At 52.4% G+C, this 19,929-nt stretch overlaps 1 protein-coding gene across 3 annotated transcripts in view; it reads left to right on the top strand.

The window, feature by feature from the left end:
- The window catches only part of P2RY6 (pyrimidinergic receptor P2Y6), a 76,533-nt gene extending 61,172 nt beyond the window's left edge, over positions 1-15,361 (top strand). For all 3 annotated transcript variants that reach the window (XM_014577377.4, XM_089775789.1, XM_006130867.5), the window contains one exon: positions 6,922-15,361. In XM_014577377.4, the coding sequence (XP_014432863.1) occupies positions 6,973-7,959 (987 nt within the window). In that variant the 5' untranslated portion in view covers positions 6,922-6,972 and the 3' untranslated portion in view covers positions 7,960-15,361. The remainder of the gene's footprint in view (positions 1-6,921) is intronic.
- Positions 15,362-19,929: the final 4,568 nt, after the last annotated feature.

Below are 19,929 nucleotides of genomic sequence, written 5' to 3' on the forward strand. Positions count from 1 at the left end.
ACAGGGTCAGACCAAAGGTCCATCTAGCCCAGTAGCCTTTCTGCCGACAGTGGCCAGCACCCGGTGCCCCAGAGAGGGTGGACCGAAGACAATGATCAAACGGTTTGTCTCCTGCCATCCCTCTCCAGCCTCTGACAAAGAGAAGCCAGGGACACCATTTCTATCCTCTCACTCACACTCACTTCTGTTTCTCAAAAGAAACTTTAACTGGTTCAGAATGTTGGAAGACCGGATGCTGGGCTCGATGGACCATTGGTCTGACCCAGGATGGCCGTTCTTGGGATGTAACTGATGTGATGGTGGTTCATTCTCTATTTCCCTCCTCTGAGGGAGAATTGGGGTGGGGTTTATGTCCATGTTCCTCTGTTTACATTAGCCAAGGCAGGTCCCAAAATGGTGGGCCCAGGCTGTGGGGTGCCTCGAAGAGAAGGACCAAGACCTTGAGCTTGACTATCTAGTCCCTGGGAAAGCAGTGCCAGGAGCAGAGGGCGGGTGTGATGTGCCCATGGTGACCTGGGTTGCTGAGGAGACGCCCTGCTGTGTTCTGTAGTAGTTGGAGGGACAAGTCCTCCCGGGCAGGGGCGATGGGGAATGAGTCCGTCGGTACGGGGAATCACTCCCTCCTTCCACGGAGTCAGGGCCAGAGGGGAACCAGGGCATCCCAGGAGCCTCCTCCGAGCTGAGCCAGGGGCCTACGACTCAAAATGGCAGTGTGGATGGTTTGGGCTGTAGCCTGGGCGCTGAGATCCACCTGCCTCGGGGTTTCCGAGCCTGCCCTCCAATGGGAGCCGGAATGTCTACAGAGCTGAGAGTAGCCCCAGAGCCTCACCAGCCCCAATGGGCTGATCTGGTGTTGGTACCCCATGCGCTGCGGATGTGCCCTTCTCATACAGTGTGCCTACTACAGAGGAGTCAGGCTGCCTCTCATAGGGGAAATGGAATGGGGAGAAGGAGCCTGTGGGGAGAGTTTGGAGGGGTTGTAGTGGCCACTAAATTCCAGCCCAAACTAACCCCGCTACCCCGGTGCAGCTCTGGCAGATGCCCATCGTTGCTGGCATGCAGTACCCTGCCCATCTCCGGCCCCCGGGAAGGGGCTCTGTGCTGACTTTTGATGCTGCTTATGCTTTGACTTACAGACAGTGCCTTGCAGCGGAGGGTCTCGAAGCACTTTGCAACCCCTAGTGGCCCAGCCCATGCGGCCTCCATCTCCTGGGGGTAATTAAGGTGTTATAGCCACATTCTCCAGGGGCAAGGGGAAAGACTGAGAGGGGGTGAGTGAGTTGCATAAAGACCCTGGGCACCCGGCAGCAGAGTGGGGAACAGAAGCCGGACCCCTGGGCTCCAGCTCCAAACCCGGCTTTAGCTTCATGCTCAGAGAAGGTCCATCAGGGATTGAAACCTGTGCAGAGCCTAGCTGCAGCTGTACCCTGGCTGGCTCACAAGCTAGAAGTGCAGCCTGAATGCCGGGGGGTCCCAGCCTCCTCCCGAGCGCCTGACTGCCGAGGCCAGTTCTGGAAATGCCAAACACATTCTGAGCCGAGGGCCAGAACAGTACCGCTGGCCGTGGCCTCGAGCACTTCCTCTCCTGGGTTTCCTTCTCGTTTTTGTTTCCTCCTTCACCCCGGTGACTCACAGCTCTGGGCCATCAGAGAGGGGACATGAAGGCCAACCTATGGCTGGGAGGGAGGCTGGACTCAAAAGAGGAACCGGGGCCACCAGGCCCGACTGCCTTGCAGTGGCTCAGGGCCTTACTATCACCGCAGCACGTCTGCACAGCCAACTAACCCAGCCCTTCTCTACCACCCACTCTCGCGGCCAGCCCACTGCCCCTTCCCAGGCTGCCCAGCGCCTCCTCCCTTCCCCCCATCTCCCTCTAGCATAGGGACCCCCACTGCACCAGGGGGGAGCAGTTCTAAGGGACTCCTGCTGGTGACATAATGAAGTGTTTGAGTGCAGAGGGTGGGGCTACCCTGACCCCTCCCCCAAGAGCTGGAAGAATAGGGGAGAGAAATAGTCTCTTTCTCATCAGGAAAAGCAGCTCCTTTTGACAGCTGGGCTCCCTTCCCAGCAGCATGGTGAGGGGGCAGGAAGGGCACTGGAGGCTGCCCCCCAGCAGCCTGGAGTGGGGGGGGGGAGTCTGCAGTAAGTTCCAAAGAGGGGGTCAGATTTAAGGCACTAGCCAGGAATTCAGGAGACCTGGGTCACAGATTCCTGGGGTGACCCTGGGCCAGTCACTTAATCTCTTGGTGCCTCTTTCTGTCTCTATAAGGGGAATAACAGCCCTGCCCTGCCTCACAAGGGTGTTGTGAGGATAAGATGGTAAAGATGGAGAGGCTCTCCGATGCTCTGGTGATCAGGGCAAGGTAAGTCCCAGAGGGTGTGTCTAGACAGCGGCGCTATTTCGGGATATCTCCAGTATCCTGAAATAGCATTTTCCGCGTCTTGACAACACGCCCGTTATTTCAAAATAGCTTTCGAAATAACTGGTGTGCTATTCCAATGTCCCTGTAAGCCTCGTTCCACAAGGATTAAGGCATGTTTCAGAATAGCACTTCATTATTTTGAAAAATGCTATTTTGAAATCCACTCGAAATAAGCTACACCATTTGCATAGCTCATTGTGTAGCTTATTTAGAGCTATGGGTGCAGTGTAGCTGCACCCTTAGAGAGCTGAGACTAAGCTCCCTCCCAGGGCATTGCTCAACTCCCCGTCTTGGGTGGCTAGGACCTGTGTTGGCTTTAGCAAAGGGGTTCTGTCTCCTGGCTCAGACTGGCAAGGATGTGTATGGTATGCAGCCCTGTACGCAGCTCAGTGCTTCCTCCTAGCACTCCTCCTTCCTTTGCTGTCCCCTGGCTGTGCTAAAACACCCAGGGAGCCTCTTAGAGCAGCTGTCAGGATTTTTTCCAGTTGCAGCCCTGGGCCAAACCCCTAGTGTGGATTGGCAGTGAATCCGTGCACCTTCCACCAGCTTCAGTGCACAGCATGGGACGGCGTGCTTTTGTCTGGGCCAGAGACAGGTCACTAACAGCCAGAATCCCCAGTAGGGACAAGGCCTGAGACACGATTTGGACCAGTCAGTGAGCTGCCATGGTAACGAGGCAGCCCAGGCTGGTTCGCTTCACAAGAGCTGTGTCTGTTGCAAGGTGTCAGCGGGCAGGGAAGGTGTGTGTCTACTGTAATATACTCGGCAGAGTTAGTCTGTGAGTGAGCATGTCTGTCTGTCCATCCGTCTGTTTGTTCAAGAACTCCTCCTGAGAGCTTGCGCCCCCAATTTGGTACCCAGCTTCCTCTTAGAACTTAAAGCCAGGCAAGGGTTTAATTGTGCAAGGGGGTGTTGTGTGAATGAGAAGCCCCCCCTCCCATTTATACAGGGATGCATAAAACCATACAGAAGAGAGAATCACTAGGCAGGTGAAAGGACCTGGCTGGAGGTATGCCCTGCCCCCTGCATCCAGGACTGCCCCAGGTGCCCTTTAGGGAGAGGAAGATGCGACCCCCCCCCCATTCATACAGGAACACTGCTGAGTCCCCAGGAGGGGCCGAGAGGCAGCTTTGCCACAGCTCATTGCATTCGACTAGGCTGAGATTCTCCCTGGGCTCTGGCCCCAGCGCCCGAGAAGGGGCTCGGGATCAGTGCTGCTGAGATGCTGCCTGTCCCAGCTCCATGGGGCTTAGCTGCAGGGCAGGAAGTGGCTGTAATGGAATCCAAGGGAGCTGGAGCTGGAGCTGCTGCTGGGCTTCTCTTGCTATTGGCACGTGAGCCTGGTGGGGACTGCTCAGTGTTCACAGCGGGGTGGGAGAGCAGTAGGGGTTGGAGGAGGAGATGGGGGGGCTAGCTGTGTAACAAGGCAGAAAATGAGGCAGGAGCTAATGCATTTGCACACTAAGTGAGGCTTTTGTCCCTAACAATTAGAGATACATAGTGGTGGGTGCCATGGTGGCACACATCCAAACAAGCACACATGACATCAATGCTGGTGCACAAGACAAAACTCATTCCACGCATGGATGGCAAATCTTAGCGGGAACACTGGGGACAGCCCTGGGCCAGAGCTGTGGGGGTACTGCCTGGGGAAGAGGTGTGAGCACAGGCCCTATGTTGGAATATTGACTCCACTGATATGGACCAGTGGGTCTGAACATCCTGCCTCACCCACAGCCTCCTCCAAACACTACAGAATCACTGCATTCCCTCCACCCGTCTGCTGCCTGGGTCTTTCTGGCCAGAGGCCAGGTCAATAAACCACCCCGAGCCAGGCCAAAAAAAAAAAAAATCCCCGGTGGCAGCAGCCAACTGCCAGCCCCACGGCCCTGCTCCCCACGGCAGCAGCCACTTGCCAGCCCCCTGGCCCCAAACCCTGGTGGCAGCCACCCGCCATGTGACCTCAGCCCTGGCAGCAGCTGCCTCCCAACACAGCTTTGGCCACAGTGGCAGCCAGAGCAGCCGCCTCACAACACTGCCCTGTCCCTGCCCACCACGCAGCCCTGGCCGTGGGAGCAACCACGCCACACACTTTCCGGCTACGTCTACACTGGCATGATTTGCCGAAAATGCTTTTAAAGAAAAGTTTTCCATTAAAAGCATTTTCGGAAAAGCACGTCTAGATTGGCAGGAAGCTTTTCTGCAAAAGCACTTTTTGCGGGAAAGCGTCCGTGGCCAATCTAGACGCAGTTTTCCGCAAAAAAGCCCCGATCGCCATTTTCGCGATCGGGGCTTTTTTGCAGAAAACAGTTCTGTGCTGTTTACACTGGCCCTCTTGTGCAAATGATTTGCGCAAGAGGGCTTTTGCCCGAACGGGAGCAGCGCAGTATTTCCGCAAAAACACTGACGATCTTACATGAGATCGTCAGTGTTCTTGCGGAAATTCAAATGGCCAGTGTAGACAGCTGGCAAGTTTTTCCGCAAAAATCAGATGATTTTGCGGAAAAACTTGCCAGTCTAGACACAGCCTCCATGTCCAGCAGGAAGGTGAGTGTTGCTGTGCAGGTACTGTGAAAGAGGTGGGTGCGCACCTTAGAGGAAACCCTGGACATGGCCCCTCCCCCTAAGAGGCTAAACCCTAGCTCTCCTAGAGGACTTGATACAGGCAGTCCCCGGGTTACGTACAAGATAGGGACTGTAGGTTTGTTCTTAAGTTGAATTTGTATGTAAGTCAGAACTGGCGTCCAGATTCAGCCGCTGCTGAAACTGACCAGCGGCTGACTACAGGAAGCCCAAGGAAGAGTTGCTCTGCCCCAGGCTTCCTGGAATCAGCCGCAGATCAGTTTCAACAGCGGCTGAATCTGGACGCCTGGGACAGAGCAGCTGGGGCGCTGCCGGGTTGGTCCCCCAGCGCCGCACCTTGGCGCTGCGGGGACCAACCCGGCAGCACCCCAGCTGCTCTACCCCAGGCGTCTCCAAGTCAGCCGCTGCTGAAACTGATCAACGGCTGATTCCAGGAAGCCCGGGGCAAAGCAACTCTGCCTCGGGCTTCCTGTAGTCAGCCGCTGGTCAGTTTCAGCAGCGGCTGACTTGGGGACACCTGGGGCAGAGCAGCTGGGGTGCTGCCGGGTTGGTCCAGTAGCACCGAGGAGCGGCGCTGGGGGACCAACCCGGCAGCGCCCCAGCTGCTCTACCCCAGGCGTCGGCAAGAAAAGCCTGGTCTGCTGGGGGCGTGGGGGCACACTAGCTGTGCCTCCCCCTCCAGCAGACCAGGGAGACGCGGGCGGCGGGACTGCCAAGACGCGCCGTGGTCCCACCGCCCGCATCCTCCGCGGCTTTGCTCCGCATCTCCCTGGTCTGCTGGGGACCCTCCCCAGCAGACCAGGGAGATGCGGAGCGGCTTTTCTGGCCAGAGAGGACGCAGGCGGCGGGACTGCGGCGTGTCTGGGCAGTCCTGCCACCCGCGTCTTCTGGGGCGAGAAAAGCCCCATTCGTAAGTACGGATCCGACATAAGTCGGATCCGCGTAACCCGGGGACTGCCTGTACACTTGTCTGGATTGGCGTAAAGGGCGGGGTGGTGGTAACTGTGGTGGAAAAGAGATGGAGCTGTGTTTTCAGAGGCCTGGTGAGAAGCTGCAAGGGAGAAGGCACTTGCACCAGCTGCGCAGGGATGGGAAGGAGAGGAATTATCCTGTGGCTAAAGCACTGGGGTCCTAGCTTCCCGCTTCACTTTGTCTTGCTGGTGGCACTTATGTATCGTCTGATCCGGGGAGAAACTGCCACGTTGTGGCTCTGACGCAGTCTCACCATATGATCTTGGGCAAATAACTTAATCTCTCTGTCTCAAACCCGTCTCTGTCACAGGGCACTAACACTTCCTTTCTCTCACTTTTTCTCCTTTCTCGTTCCATTGGCTGCGCCTTGGTGCAGGGACTCACTGTCCCTTTGTACAGCACCTAGCACAATGGAGCCCGGATCTCGCGTGGGGTCTCTAGGCGCTGGAGCAGTATTGATGCATCATGAGGGTTGGGGAGCAGGCTGGTACTAAATGAATGTGGTACAAAAGGGGAAGAGGCAAGGTCTACAAAGGAGATTGACACAAGGGGTCAGCTCTGAGTAGTCTGGGGCTGGATGGGAAGGCGTGGGAGATGGACGGGAGAGCAGCCTCACTACAATGGGAGGTCTTTTGGGAAGCTATGCTCTAGCTCCCTGAGTAGCTCTGAGGTCAACAGTCATTGGATGAAATCCTCTGGCCTGGGCTACACAGGAGCTCAGCCTTAGATGGTCGTGTAGGTGGCCCCCAGATCCACGAGAGAGACTTTCATCTGAATGAAGGGCCAGTGGGGGCGCTTTGGGGAGGGGGAAAATGTGGTTATGCTCCTTAGTCCATAGCTGCTTAGGTGTTAGTGTGGCCATCCTGTGTGCCAGGTATCCGCATGCCACAGGGGTCCTGGTAGGGAAGGAGTTCTTGACTGTCCCATTGTGTTTTGCTTACAGGCTCTTCTGGCGCGGAAAGCCGGCGGGGTCTAGGCTGAGCCCTGCGTGGAGATGGAGAACCACACGGTGGTTGCGGGGACCAACTCCTGCACTTTCCAAGAGGAATTCAAGCAGGTCCTGTTGCCCCTGGTCTACTCCGTGGTCTTTGTGGTGGGGCTCCCGCTGAACGTCATCGTCATTGTACAGATCTGGCTCTCCAGGAAAGTGCTGACCCGCACCGCCATCTACATGCTGAACCTGGCCATGGCCGACCTGCTGTACGTGTGCTCCTTGCCGCTGCTCATCTACAACTACATACAGAAGGACTACTGGCCCTTCGGGGACTTCACCTGCAAGTTCGTCCGCTTCCAGTTCTACAGCAACCTGCATGGCAGCATCATGTTCCTCACCTGCATCAGCATCCAGCGCTACCTGGGCATCTGCCACCCTCTGTCGTCCTGGCACAAGAAGAGGGGCAAGAGATTCACCTGGAAAGTGTGCGGTGGAGTGTGGGTCGTCGTCATTGCTGAGTGCCTGCCCACCTTCGTCTTCGCCTCCACGGGCATCCAGAGGAACAGAACCGTGTGCTACGACCTCAGTCCCCCGGACCGCTCTGCCAGCTACTTTCCCTACGGCATGACCCTGACTGTCACAGGGTTCCTCCTCCCCTTCGTCGCCATCCTGGGGTGCTACTGCAACATGACCAGGATCCTCTGCCAGAAGGACGAGATGATAGGCCTGGCCGTGCGCAAGAAGAAGGACAAGGCCATCCGGATGGTGGTCATCGTGGTCATCGCCTTTGCCATCAGCTTCTTCCCCTTCCACCTGACCAAGACCATCTACCTGATCATCCGCTCCTCGGCGGGCGTGCCCTGCCTGGTCTTGCAAGCCTTCGCCATCGCCTACAAGTGCACCAGGCCCTTCGCCAGCATGAACAGCGTCCTGGACCCCATCCTCTTCTACTTCACCCAGCGCAAGTTCCGGGAGAGCACGCGCCACTTGCTAGACAAAATGAGCTCCAAGTGGCGGCACAATGCCTGTGGCACATACAAACCATAGGTGCTCAGGAAGGATGTATGGGAGGGGTGTTCTGCTGCATGGGGGCAGAGGACGGAGTGGTGGGGGCCTTATCCCAACCAACCCTGCTTTACCCAGCACCAAGGAGAGAGAGAGAGAGTAGGAGGCAGGGTCTGAGGGTCATGAGCACAGAGCTGGGAGCCAGGAGCTTCTGAGTTCTAATCTCAGTTCTGCTCATGGATGGGTCACTTGGCTGCTCTGTGTCTGTTTCCCCATCTGTGGAACGGAGAACAATACTCTGTAAATAACAGGTAAAATTATGCTGACCTGCCTCCCATTGGTCAGGGCCCAGAAAGGGCTTTGAGTATGGACCATACTCAGAAGAGTTCATCCTTAAAATTCCAGCCAGGCACCTGAGCTGGGAGAGGCTCCAATATGGTTGAAAAGAAGGAAGCGAAGACAATGGGGAGTAGGTGGTGTCCGAACGCAGTGCTAGTAGCAGGCCTGTGATACGCCGCAGCTGGTACAATGAGGAAGGCCATGCAATGTGCTGATCCGCTGCTCGCTATGAACCACTGCTCAGTCTATGGATTTCAGCAGCACCGCTGAGAAACTGGTGGTCTTGGCCAAAGGTCTCTGACTGACAAAGTGTGGGGCTTTGCAGCAAATTGTACTACTGACAAAAATAACAATGGGTGGTACTCGACACTAGTGGACTTGCAGCCCCGATGGGTTTGTCCTGAAGTGCTTCATTTAGAACGAAGTTCCCAGTGGATTTGGGAAATCGGTTACATGTTGAACCTCTCTAGTCTGGCACCCTGGGAATCTGGCCAGTTCCGAGTGAGAGAATTTTCCAGACCACAGGAGGTCAATATTGTCCAGCAGCATTACGAACACTTCCACTGCTTACTGGGCTGTTAGAGGACATTTAAAGGTAAATTAGAGCTAAATAACCACACAGAACACTGAGAGCCGGGAGTGGTGGCTGTAAACAGACTTTATGGGACTGCGGGAAACTTGGCCATGCCTAGGAAAATCTGGCTAACTAAAATCATTCTGGACCACGGATGTTTCCGGACCAGAGAGTTCTGGACTAATGAGGTTCGCCCTCTATTATCAAGTAGATCAGCATTTCCTCTACAGTGCTCCTGCTTCCCATAAACACCCCTGGTTGATTTACAGCAACTTATATTTTGAGGGCAAAAATCTCTTCCCCAATAGAGACCATCTCCTGAGAACCAGCACTTCTGGAATGGGGGAGCAACTGGCTACTTCCCAGTACACAGATTACTGGGATCTGGCCAACCTATCCACCAGCCAATGTGTTTTTGCCACAATTGTTCAGCTGAGTTTCCCAAGCAGAAAGCTGCTTTATTAATGCAAGGAAAACCCACATTGGGAATTTAGAAAAGCCAGTAGGTCTCTTGAGACCACATGAGTCTACAGTAGGATCAATCCACGTGGGAGGGCAGGAAAAGGGGAATCTAGTGGCTATATCTATAATATTATTGGCTGTCAACAATGAGGACACGGCCATTAAGCTAACCTGTCCATACTGTCTGGTTCTAGGTTTTCCTACCATTCTCATCGCCATAATATCTGAGCACCTTACAATGAGATCTTCCTGGTTTCTACCATTTAAAGATCCATCATTTGTCTGACTGGATCTGGTGGGGCTCTGGTGTGTTATGTTTTGTTTTGAATTGTATGTAATTTTATTTTTGCACACCCTCATTATAAAAGAATTTTCACATTTCCAGAATTTTGTGCAAAAACCTAATTCATGGGAAATTTAATTTTGTGGGGTTTTTTTTTTTTTTTTTTTGACAAACTAGGAACCAGAATATTTTAAAAGAATTTCTGAAATGTTTTTATGGTATGCTGGCTAAATGTGAGTGGGCAGGGTCTCCCTCTAGTGGCTGATCCCAGATATGAATCTGCTGCTTAATTTAGCTCGTGCAATAGATGGTTTTGATGCTGAAGCTCACTGATTCCATCCCCAGTGCAGTTGGCCTGTGTGCAACCCAACTGCATTACAGGCTGCTCTGAGCTTGTTAAGCAAAAATTCTCTGTTGTGATACATCACTGGATAAGATTGAATTTGGGGGTGAGAATGGAAGAAAGGTTTGGAATGACTGGCAATGCTTACTCCTGCAATTGTTCTTGGTTAGCAGCCATAATTTACTGGACATGGTCTGGAAAAAGAGTCAAATAATTTAACTGAACAAAAGTGGAGACCACATACTGGGCCAAAACCCAGTGCTGGTATAAGCTAGTGTAGCTGTAATAAAATCACTTTGCAGTCTGTGGAATTGCACTAGCTGACATTGGGGGTGATTTTGACACAGTGGGAAAGTGTAGGTGCTGTGTCTTCCCCGATGGGCATGTTTGAAATCGGTGTTGAGGAAAGTAGCCAGATTGCTTAGCGTAGCTCCATTGACCTACCAGCACACCCATGCCATTGCCACACATGACATTGTCATGGGAGCTGTTTACAAGATGGCTGCATCTTGACTGAGATACCAGGAACCTCCAGAGCTAAAACCCCAAGCACCTACGGGGAGAGACCTACAACTCCCCAGATATCCATGGGCTGTGGATGCAGAGCCTCGGGGCTCATTGTTGTGGCTACAGATACAAATTTTGTATCTGCACAAGACTCTACCTACAACACGAGCAGAAGAACCTGGCTCCTCTACCTGGTGGCTATAACAACTCCCGTTGCTGAGGTTCCATCACAACAGGGGACAAGTCTCTCTCTCTCATATTCACATCCCCCCTCCCCCCAAGCTATTTTCTCAACACAGCCATGCTCTGCTTCCTTTCATCTGGCTTCTGCAGGTACCATTGGCTTCTTCCTGCCTCGGTGCACCTGCTGTGCTCATTTTCCTCTCTACTCCTCCTGTTCTTCAACCTGCAAACCTCTGCTAAAGCTCCCTGCTGCAACCCCAATGCTGGGCCACAGTAGAGTTGAGAGCTCTTGTGGGCAGCCCAGGCTCAGGGCTTGGCCCTGGCCAGCTGGCTGAGGTTTGGGACTCTTCCAGACTGATCCAGGTGCCAGCGGTCCAGGTAGGACTCTGGACTGCTTGGAGCTATACCAGTGGGCCAGCTGGTGAGAGCAGGGTGGCAGGAGGGGCTTGGGCAAAAGGGATGGAGCAGGGCAGGGCTTGAGGCAGAAGAGGCAAGGGAGGAGCTAATCTTTCCAATCAGGGAGTGCCACCCCTCCAGTCCTCTGACCTCTCCTAGGCTCCTCCTCTCCAACCCCGGCAACTCCTCCTCTTTCCCACCATAGAACCACAGACATGTTGGAGTGGGAGAGACCTCAAGAGGTCATCTGGTCCTTGCTCAAGGCAGGGCCAAGTAATAACTAGACTCTTCCTGCCAGGCATTTGTCTAACCTGCTCTTGAAAACCTGCAGTGATGGAGACTCCACAGCCCCAAGCAACTTCTAAAATCCAAATAAATACTGTGAATCCATCCGTACCACATGGTGCCAGTGCATTCTGGGAAACTTATCCCATAGGGCCTCAGCAGCCACTAGAGTGTCTGGACTAGCACCAGTAGCTTATGAAGCTGTGCCAGCTAGGCAGTGTTCCCGGTAAGCTGAGCATGGGGGCAGTCCCAGGAGAAATTCAAATGCTGCTCAGTTGATTAACTGACTATGTTTCTACTGGCAGTGCACATCTGCACATGCCTTGGTGCACACAAAATTTATTCTGCACATGAATGGAAAAAATTAGAGGGAACACTGCTTCTGGGATGTCCTGGGAGGGAGCAGAGCTGGCCTGGTGTGGGAGGTACCATGGGCATTGCAAAAGAAACATTGTGCAAGTCTAGGAAAGCACCCACAGACTGGAAGATCATTCAGGTGAGGCAGAACTTCTGCCAGGGTTGCTAACCAACTGCTGACCTGGGTGCCTACAAACTACTAGAAGTTGTACTCTGGACATTTTCCGGACAAAGCATCCATTGAGCCAACAGGTGACACATGGACACATCCACACAAACGAATCCCACGGAATGGCCATAGATGTCACTTTTAGCCATTCACTGGCCACCACTTCGGCAAACGCTAGCTGTGAGCCAGCAGTTCTTGCTCCCGTTGTACACACATCGGGGCTTGCCTAAGAGGAAATGAAAGGCTAAACTGCACATGTCTTCAGAAGCAGCAGAGAGACCACGTGGAGTAACTGTGGCATTACCAGCTCGTCCTCAATTGTTAATGTGATGTCCAGCATTCACCTGTCAGACTAACCCAAAACTCAGTGACACCAGGGGGAAAACTCCCATTGACTCGATCATTGGATTGGGGCATTTCTTCTGGTTGATTCTTGTATGTGAAAAGCTCCTAGGGAGAGTGTAGTGCAGCTGTTTGGCCTGGAGGAAACTGCCCCAGCCCAGCACCTCCCCAGAGCAGCCCTGTCTCTGGCATTGAATGGCTTGGGATCAGGCCGCCTTGTCTTTGGGGAGATGACTGGTCTGGACAGACAGTTGCTTGAGAGGAACACCTTCAGTCTGGGCCAAATCCAGGCTTGGAGTAAACAGGACCCCTTCCACCATAGTCCAGCAGCGGGCATAACTCCCTTGTGCGTTAAGGGCTCGGCTAGGACACTGCTAGCTAACACGTTGTCCCAGCCTACTCTCGGCTGGGATGTGGGCCTTGAGGAGAAGGCCCGGCAGAGAAGCCTGTACAGGAAGATGGCAGGCATGTAGCCGAGTGACAGTTTAGAAGAGTTCCCTTTCTCTCTCGTTTTATTTACCATCAGCCTCTGAACTATATGGTCCACTGAGCCCTTGATAGCTACAAATGGGGTCATAGCAGCCCTGATCTGTGCTGGAGGCACTGCCCTGGGACAGTATTTCCAGGCCCACCAATGGGGGGAGGGAGGAAGAGAAAGGGGGCAGTTGTCCTGGGACCCAGTGATTCAAAGGGGACTGTGGCTCTGAAGTAGTAGCAGTGGCTCCCTGCGCCCTTTAAATCACTGCCAGAGCGCTGCACCACGCGCTCTGGGCAGAACGTGTGGGGGAGGTGTGCCCCACACTGAGCAGGGTTGAGGGCCGGCTGCCCTTGACCCCGTCCTTCCGGGAGCATAAAGCCGGCCCCCCACTCATGCATTGCCCAGAGGTCTGCAGAGATTGTTGGCTCCGCTGAGGAGTTCTGTTCAGTTTGTGGGCTGGATGGCTGGCTTTTATTCCCCTGCAGCAGGGGGTTCGACCTTCTTTCATGCGCAGATCCCTAAAAAATTCTAACAAAGGTTGAAAATGTAGACAGCACTTGTGCCCCCCTCATCCCCCGGGGACCTGTGCACCATGAGTTGAAAACACTGCACTACACTAGCTCTAGGGGCGGAATAACCCGCGGGTTGCATTTGTTACTAGAAACTCAGTCAGGGCTAAGGGCTTGTGCTCTTCTTTGGGAGCCCAGACTTGCCCCAGTCCCTTTAGCTGCTTTGTAGTCAATGAAGCAAATACTAACTGGTCTTTTCTGAACCCAGACGTTCTGGGCTGGATTCGCTCTCATTCTCACTGGTGTAAATCCGGAGTAACCTCACCAAGACAGGTGCAAAGCCACTTAAGCCCATGGCGTTGCCCCATTATACAAGTGATGTCTGGATCAGCTCTCGTGTAATTTAAGCTTGGTTTGTCTGTTGTAAAAAGCTTCTTCTATACGTTATAATATTAAGAGCAACCACAGTCTCTGTTGAGCCAAAGTAAACCTTTTGAGAAGTTATGCCATGTAAGCATATTGTAATGTGCCAATCCAGCAAGCGACCGGACCCTGCAACATCGCACACACCCCTGAGCTGAGGACAGGAAAATCAGTTCCCACCAATGCCTGTTTTCACTATTTGACCCTAACCAAACCACCTCCTTTAAGATGGGGAAGATCAAACTGACATGCCATGAACGAAGCTGTACAAGTTCTACGTACCTGTGTCCTCCCAGGACAGGGCACCAAACAATGACCAGAGTATAGCGAAGGTTTAAAAAAAAAAAGGGCTTGTCACTGGGAAGAAAAAGTCTGGACAGTTGAAGTGTGGGGCAGGGAAGAGGAGGGAGAAATGTGGGTGCCCAGTTGGTGGTGCAGAAGAAAGAATGAACAGGCCCTTTAAATTTTAAACTGGGTTTGTTCCATCCCCTCTCTCCCCACCCTTTAGTAAATTGCATCAAGGGTGGATTTATTTTCTGTGCTCTGCTTTGCATCGTTCCATTCCCCAGCCAGAAAAGAACAACAAACCTTGAATCTGACTGCAGCCCCTTCTGCCACTGGGATAGTTTTCTCTCTCCTTTTTTTCCCAGCTGCTAGATCTTTTTTATATATATCTAAAAACCAAGAGCAGGATTTTACTTTCTCTAGTCATGTCTAATCCTGCCTGACAATGAACCAGAAGATCAGGAGAGCTTCAGGTAGCCCCAGACTACAGTTAAGGCCTGAGCCATGAAGTTCTGATCTGGACGGTAAGAAGAAATCCCCCATGAAATACAGTGCCTGATCAAAGCCCCCTGGATTAAACCAGGCTCTTTACACTGAATGTAATGGGCTCTGCAGCAGGCCCCTATGAACAATGAGATGCATCATGGGGGCTATGACCTTCTTCTGGCGCATCTGGGGTACCATAAGAACATAAGACTGGCCATACTGGGCCAGACCAAAGGTCCATCTAGCCCAGTATCCTGTCTGCCAACAGTGGCCAGTGCCAGGTGCCCCAGAGAGGGTGGACAGAAGACAATGACCAAGCAATTTGTCTCCTGCCATCCTCCTCCAGCCTTTGACAAACAGAGGCCAGGGACACCATTCCTCACCCCCTGGCTAATAGCCTTTTGTGGACCTAACCTCCATGAATTTATCTAGCTCTTTTTTAAACTCTCTTATAGTCCTAGCCTTCACAGCCTCCTCTGGCAAGGAGTTCCACAGATTGACTGTGCACTGTGTGAAGAAGAACTTTCTTTTATTCTTATACCAGCTTTAGATGAGTGAGTCTGTCCCTGTGGGAGATGGACCCAAGCCACACGGTTTGACCCCTGCCTGCTTGGGTTCATCTCTGCTTCTGCAAAGTGACAGACCCATGCCCTTCGCGACTAAAGGGGCTGCCTTCTCTCCTTTGCCATGCCTAAGAGCACTGATGCTTGTGCCAATGGCCTCACAGCCCAGACATGGGAGTTGGTGGCATTTTGTGCTTTCCTGACCCTGCTGCACCCTAGGAAGCGCTGCTACTGGGGCCTGGTTTTGAGCTTGAATCTTTCATCAGTTCATCCCTTGCATGGAAGGCTGTCCAGGGCGTGCCTGGGCTGTGCATGGTGGCATTGCTGGCAATGTGGTGCTGGCAGGGCCCTGCTTTATCACCTCCCTCCCAGACAGAATTCTGTCTCATTGAGGTGTTGATAAATGATTGTGTTGTGTCCTTTCAGCATGACTAATGGAAATAAAATGGAGGTGCCAGTACATCGGGGTGAATGTGTTTCTGTCGGGTCTCTCTGATGGGAAGGATGTGATGGCCTGGGGAAAGGAGCCATGGGCAGCCGAGGAGGGGCGGAGACACGAGAATCTACCTGAAGAAAGGTTGCAAGAGTAGTTTTCATTTTTGATAGCAGCAAAGAGGCTTCAAGGCGGAGATGGTTTTTCACTTGCATCACTGAAATGCAGCCACTTCTGGAACTGTGCACAGCAGAGCTTAACCGCATGGGGCATAGTAGTGGGGCTGATGGGAGGGATTTGGGACAAGGATACGAAGGCAAACCTGCGTCTTTTGTGCACACACACACACATCTCCAGGCTCTGCGATCTCCACACTGAACCACAGCTTTTAAAGAACCTGTGGTCCCAAGTGTCCTGCCACTGAAGTCAAAGGGTGTGTGAGAAGGCTTCCCCCATTGTGAAAGACAGAAGAGTCAGTGAGGCCAGCGATTGTCCCAGAAGAATCTGTATTCGAAACGATCATTCACAAGAAAGGGAAATTGCGGGGAAGGGGGAGACTTGGCTTGGCTCTCAGGTTCCAGGATGAGTATGTGGCTCTGTACTGTTTGGTCTGGACTCTCTGGGCACGTCTACACAGCAGGGCAAAAGTTGAATTAAGCTACGTCGATTGCGTAGCTGAAGTCGAAATAGCTTAATTTTGGCATTTGACATGGTCTATGAAGCAGGAAGTCGAAGGGAGAACACTTCCATGCAAACAGGGGCTGGAAGAGACTAACTGAAGGGAACCTTACTTGTTCAGACAGAGTGGGTCAAGCAGAACCTGTGATGAACAGTGCTCAAGCAGAGTCTGCTTAAAACAGGGATGTGGCTCACTGCGGTCTGTGGACTTCAGAAGCACCTCTGCGACGAGCGGGAAGCAGGGAATCCTCTCACACTGCACATCTCAGGATGTGAGTCTGCCCACGAGCCTCTGCCACGTGAGCTAAAAGCCAGCTGGCTGTAGACCACACTCATTATTCTCCCTGTATGTGGTCTCGGTGCCACTACCTGGGACATCACACCCATAGGTGTGTAGGTTGCACCATCTCTCCTACAATGTCTGGCCTCTGCCCTCTTCCAGACAGAAACTCAGGCCTGCTTGGGCTGGAAATGAATGGCCCCCTCTGGTGGCGGCAGCCTGCAAAAGGCTATAAGCCAGTGGTTCCCAAACTTTTGGGCATCATGCCCCCCCTTTTTGATTTTTGAAAAACCCTCGCACCCCCCCCCCCAAAAGTAGCAACAAAACTTGTTGAGAAAAAAAAAGGGAACTGAGCGGGGCAGCAAAACTTGATGGGGGGGATGATGGGTCACCTCGTGCCCCCACCCGGAACTTCTTCACGCTCCCCAGTTTGGGAACCCATGCCATAAGCCTTAATATTACACAAGGATGAGTTGGGTTGTGGCTCATGATGTTCTGTGCGCCATCGTTAGCAGCAGTGCGCTGAGCAGTGTTCAAGCCACACGACTGCACTGCTGTCTAAAATGCACACGTTGCTTTCAAACTCTTGTGGAAATCCATCCAGCTCCACTACCTGGTACTGCCTTAGAAGTTGCCTTACAGGGCAGGCAAGCAACAGTGCTACCACCAGCAATTCCGTAACCCCTGGGCCGACTTTAATGTACATCCCTAAGGGACTCCATATGAATCTCCAGCAAACCCTTTTTAGAAAGAGCCAGGGAATTGAAGAAGCACAGAGGGCCTCAATTATCCATTACAGTTAGTTCTTAGTGGTGCATGGCACAAACACGGGAGTGACCCATTAAAGGCGAGGTGAGGATGGATCAGGGCTGTAGTAACCTTCCTCTTGCTTTCTGATGCATTTTCTACCCTTCTGGCTTGTGCCGCTTAAAATGTAACTAAAGCACAGCTCCCACGGCAGCTTTTTTTTAAAAAGAGCCAGCTTCACATTAAATGTCTCTTAAAAGGTTTCTTTTGCCTCTCGTGAGCAGGAAGGAGAAAATTTGAGGAGTATTCTGATTATATTGCACTCGTGTTGGCGAATGAATGGGATCATCCCCTTTGTTGTGGCAAAGCAGTGAGATTAGAGGTGCAAAAATATTTCCCTCTAACAGAGTAATTGACATCTGGGGGGCTCCCACAAGTACAGATGACTCTTCTGAATAAGGGGTCCAGGTTCAGATCCTGGTTTAGTGATGGACCAGGACTAGGAGTCCTAGCCACCCATCGACCACACTTCCTCTCCTTGGCTACGTCTAGACTGCAGGCTTCTTTTGGAAGACGCTTTTCCCGAAAAGATCTTCTGAGAAAAATTCTTCCGAAAGAGAGCATCCACACTGTCAAAGGGCATCAAAAAAGTGATCTGCTTATTCGAAAGATAGCATCCACACTGAATGGACACTACCTCACATTTGAGCTGAGATTACAATGGATGGAGTGGCCACCAGGGCACTTATGCTTTTTCCTCTTTCCTCTTCTTTCGAAAGAATTCCTTTTTCCCCATCCACACATGCCTTTTTCCAAAAGAGCTCTTTCAGAACAAGGCTTCTTCCTCGTAGAAAGAGGTTTACCGATGTTGGAAAAACCCCTCTGTTCTTTCAATTTTTTTTCAAAAGAACATGATTGCAGTGTGGACATAAGATTTTTTTTTGGAAAAACAGCTGTTTTTCCGAAAAAAACCTCTGTACTGTAGACATAACCATTGTGTGGACTTTAATGGGTGCAAGATTGAGCCACTGTGATGATACATGGGTTTGGAGGTAGGAGTCAGGAGGAAATTAAGCAGAATCGTGATAAAACACTTAAAACAACAACAAAGGGTTGGGGCTGACAGCTAAAACCTAACTCACTTTCCCAAAAATGTTCTGCCAAAGAAATATTACCCGAGGTTTGAAACTGCCAGTGTAAGAGCTCTCCCTGTATCCAGTAGGGGGGGCAAGACAATCAGGTTTGGAAAGAGTCTTGATTTAAGAAAAATCTATTGTGCCTAGAACGAACTTCAATACTTGGATAGTGAAACCAAAGCACTGCAAAGAATGAAGCAGTAATTGGTTTGTGTTGCTCTCACAGGTTACACAGGCTTCTTGTCCATTTCCTGTTTCCTTCTGATCCATCTCCATCCAGCAGCCCAGCTTGCAGCTCCGGGGGGGAGGGGGGAGGAGGTGAATTCTGTCTGCCTTACCAGACAATGTTGCAGGGGCCATAGCATAGACTGGAGGCTGCTGGGTTAGTGGAGTAAGTGGACTGACCCCTTCTTAAAACAGAAGAGTGCAGAGAAAATTTGGTTTATATGTGCCCTGTAAGCATTTTGGAACGGAGCTGGTCTCCCACCAGGTGTCTGTATAGCTCCTGGCACACCGGGACCCTGATCTCCACTGTGGCCCTTTGGCACTATTGTAACACAACTAATCCTACAGCCTGCCAGCTCGCAGGCTTTTCATGCTGAGAAATGGGAGCGAAGAGAAATTTCCATTTGGCTGCCAGGAGCAGTGCAGGGCCAGAGCGAATAAAATAGCTGTAAATGCCAATCGAGCTGTTTGTGGGATCCTGACCCTGCAGTGATCCCCTCTGCCATATAAACGTACCTCAGCCCAGTCACACCTCCTCTGCTGTGGTAAGTGGTTGGGGGCAGCAGCATGGCAGAGACCCCACGTTCCGTGAGCAATGGGGTTTGTACAAGCTGCCGGATGCACAAAGAACAGACCAGGAATTTGCCCTCAACCCCTTTGCAAGAGGCACCTGCAATAAACAAGGGTTTGCAATCAGCCATGCTGTTCTCCTGGTTCCTGGCACCCCATGGAGCTGCACTATCAGGGGCTCCTGGGGGCACGGCTGCTCCCAGATCCATCCTGAGGCACAGGGCTGCAGCATGGGTGATGTCTGTCCAGACCCCACTCCTGCTCCATCACCTTTCTGTGACGCAGACCATGAACATGAAAGGAACCGTTCACTGGATCCTTGGAGCAGAGCGGTGGCTGGGCCTGCCTTGGGCACCTCCCACCTGAGGGGGAGGGGGGCTACACACAAGCTGCACTGCCAATCCCATGCCAGTGTTCCTCCCGTTCCTCCTCCCCCCCCCCCCTTATATAAAGGAGTCGCCAGTGATGGTGAATTCCAGTAACAAGAATGGTCCTTTTATGGCAGCAGAATGAGGAGGCTGTAGCAGGGGATGGAACCAGGGGCTTCTCCTTCTTCATCCCTGTCCCACTTCTAGTCATCTACCCTGGTGGCCCCCTCTGGGTCCTTGTGTCATGTATGCAGGCCCCTCTTCCTTCATATCCCTCCCCACCTGGGTGAGCCTTCCTCTGTCTCCGCCAGCTCATTGATTCTACCCCTGCCAAGCCTCGGCTCACAGCATTTCAGCATTCAGCTACCAATGTCCTGTGCACAGCAAGCGGAAGACCAAGCCCAGAAGGAACTTGTGTACTAACCAACCAAAAAAGGAATAACGAGCCTAGACCAAATCCTGAGTATTGCAGGCAACAAGTGCTGTGGAAGGCTTCCTTGTTAGATGCCTACCTGTGAATTTAGGAGCCCACCTTAAGACACCGTTTTTCAAAATTTTGGCCATGATTTGTGTGTGTCTCAGCCAGACAGA

This window comes from Pelodiscus sinensis, chromosome 1 (assembly GCF_052426305.1).
Source record: "Pelodiscus sinensis isolate ZL-2025 chromosome 1, ASM5242630v1, whole genome shotgun sequence".
Classification (NCBI taxonomy): domain Eukaryota; kingdom Metazoa; phylum Chordata; order Testudines; family Trionychidae; genus Pelodiscus; species Pelodiscus sinensis.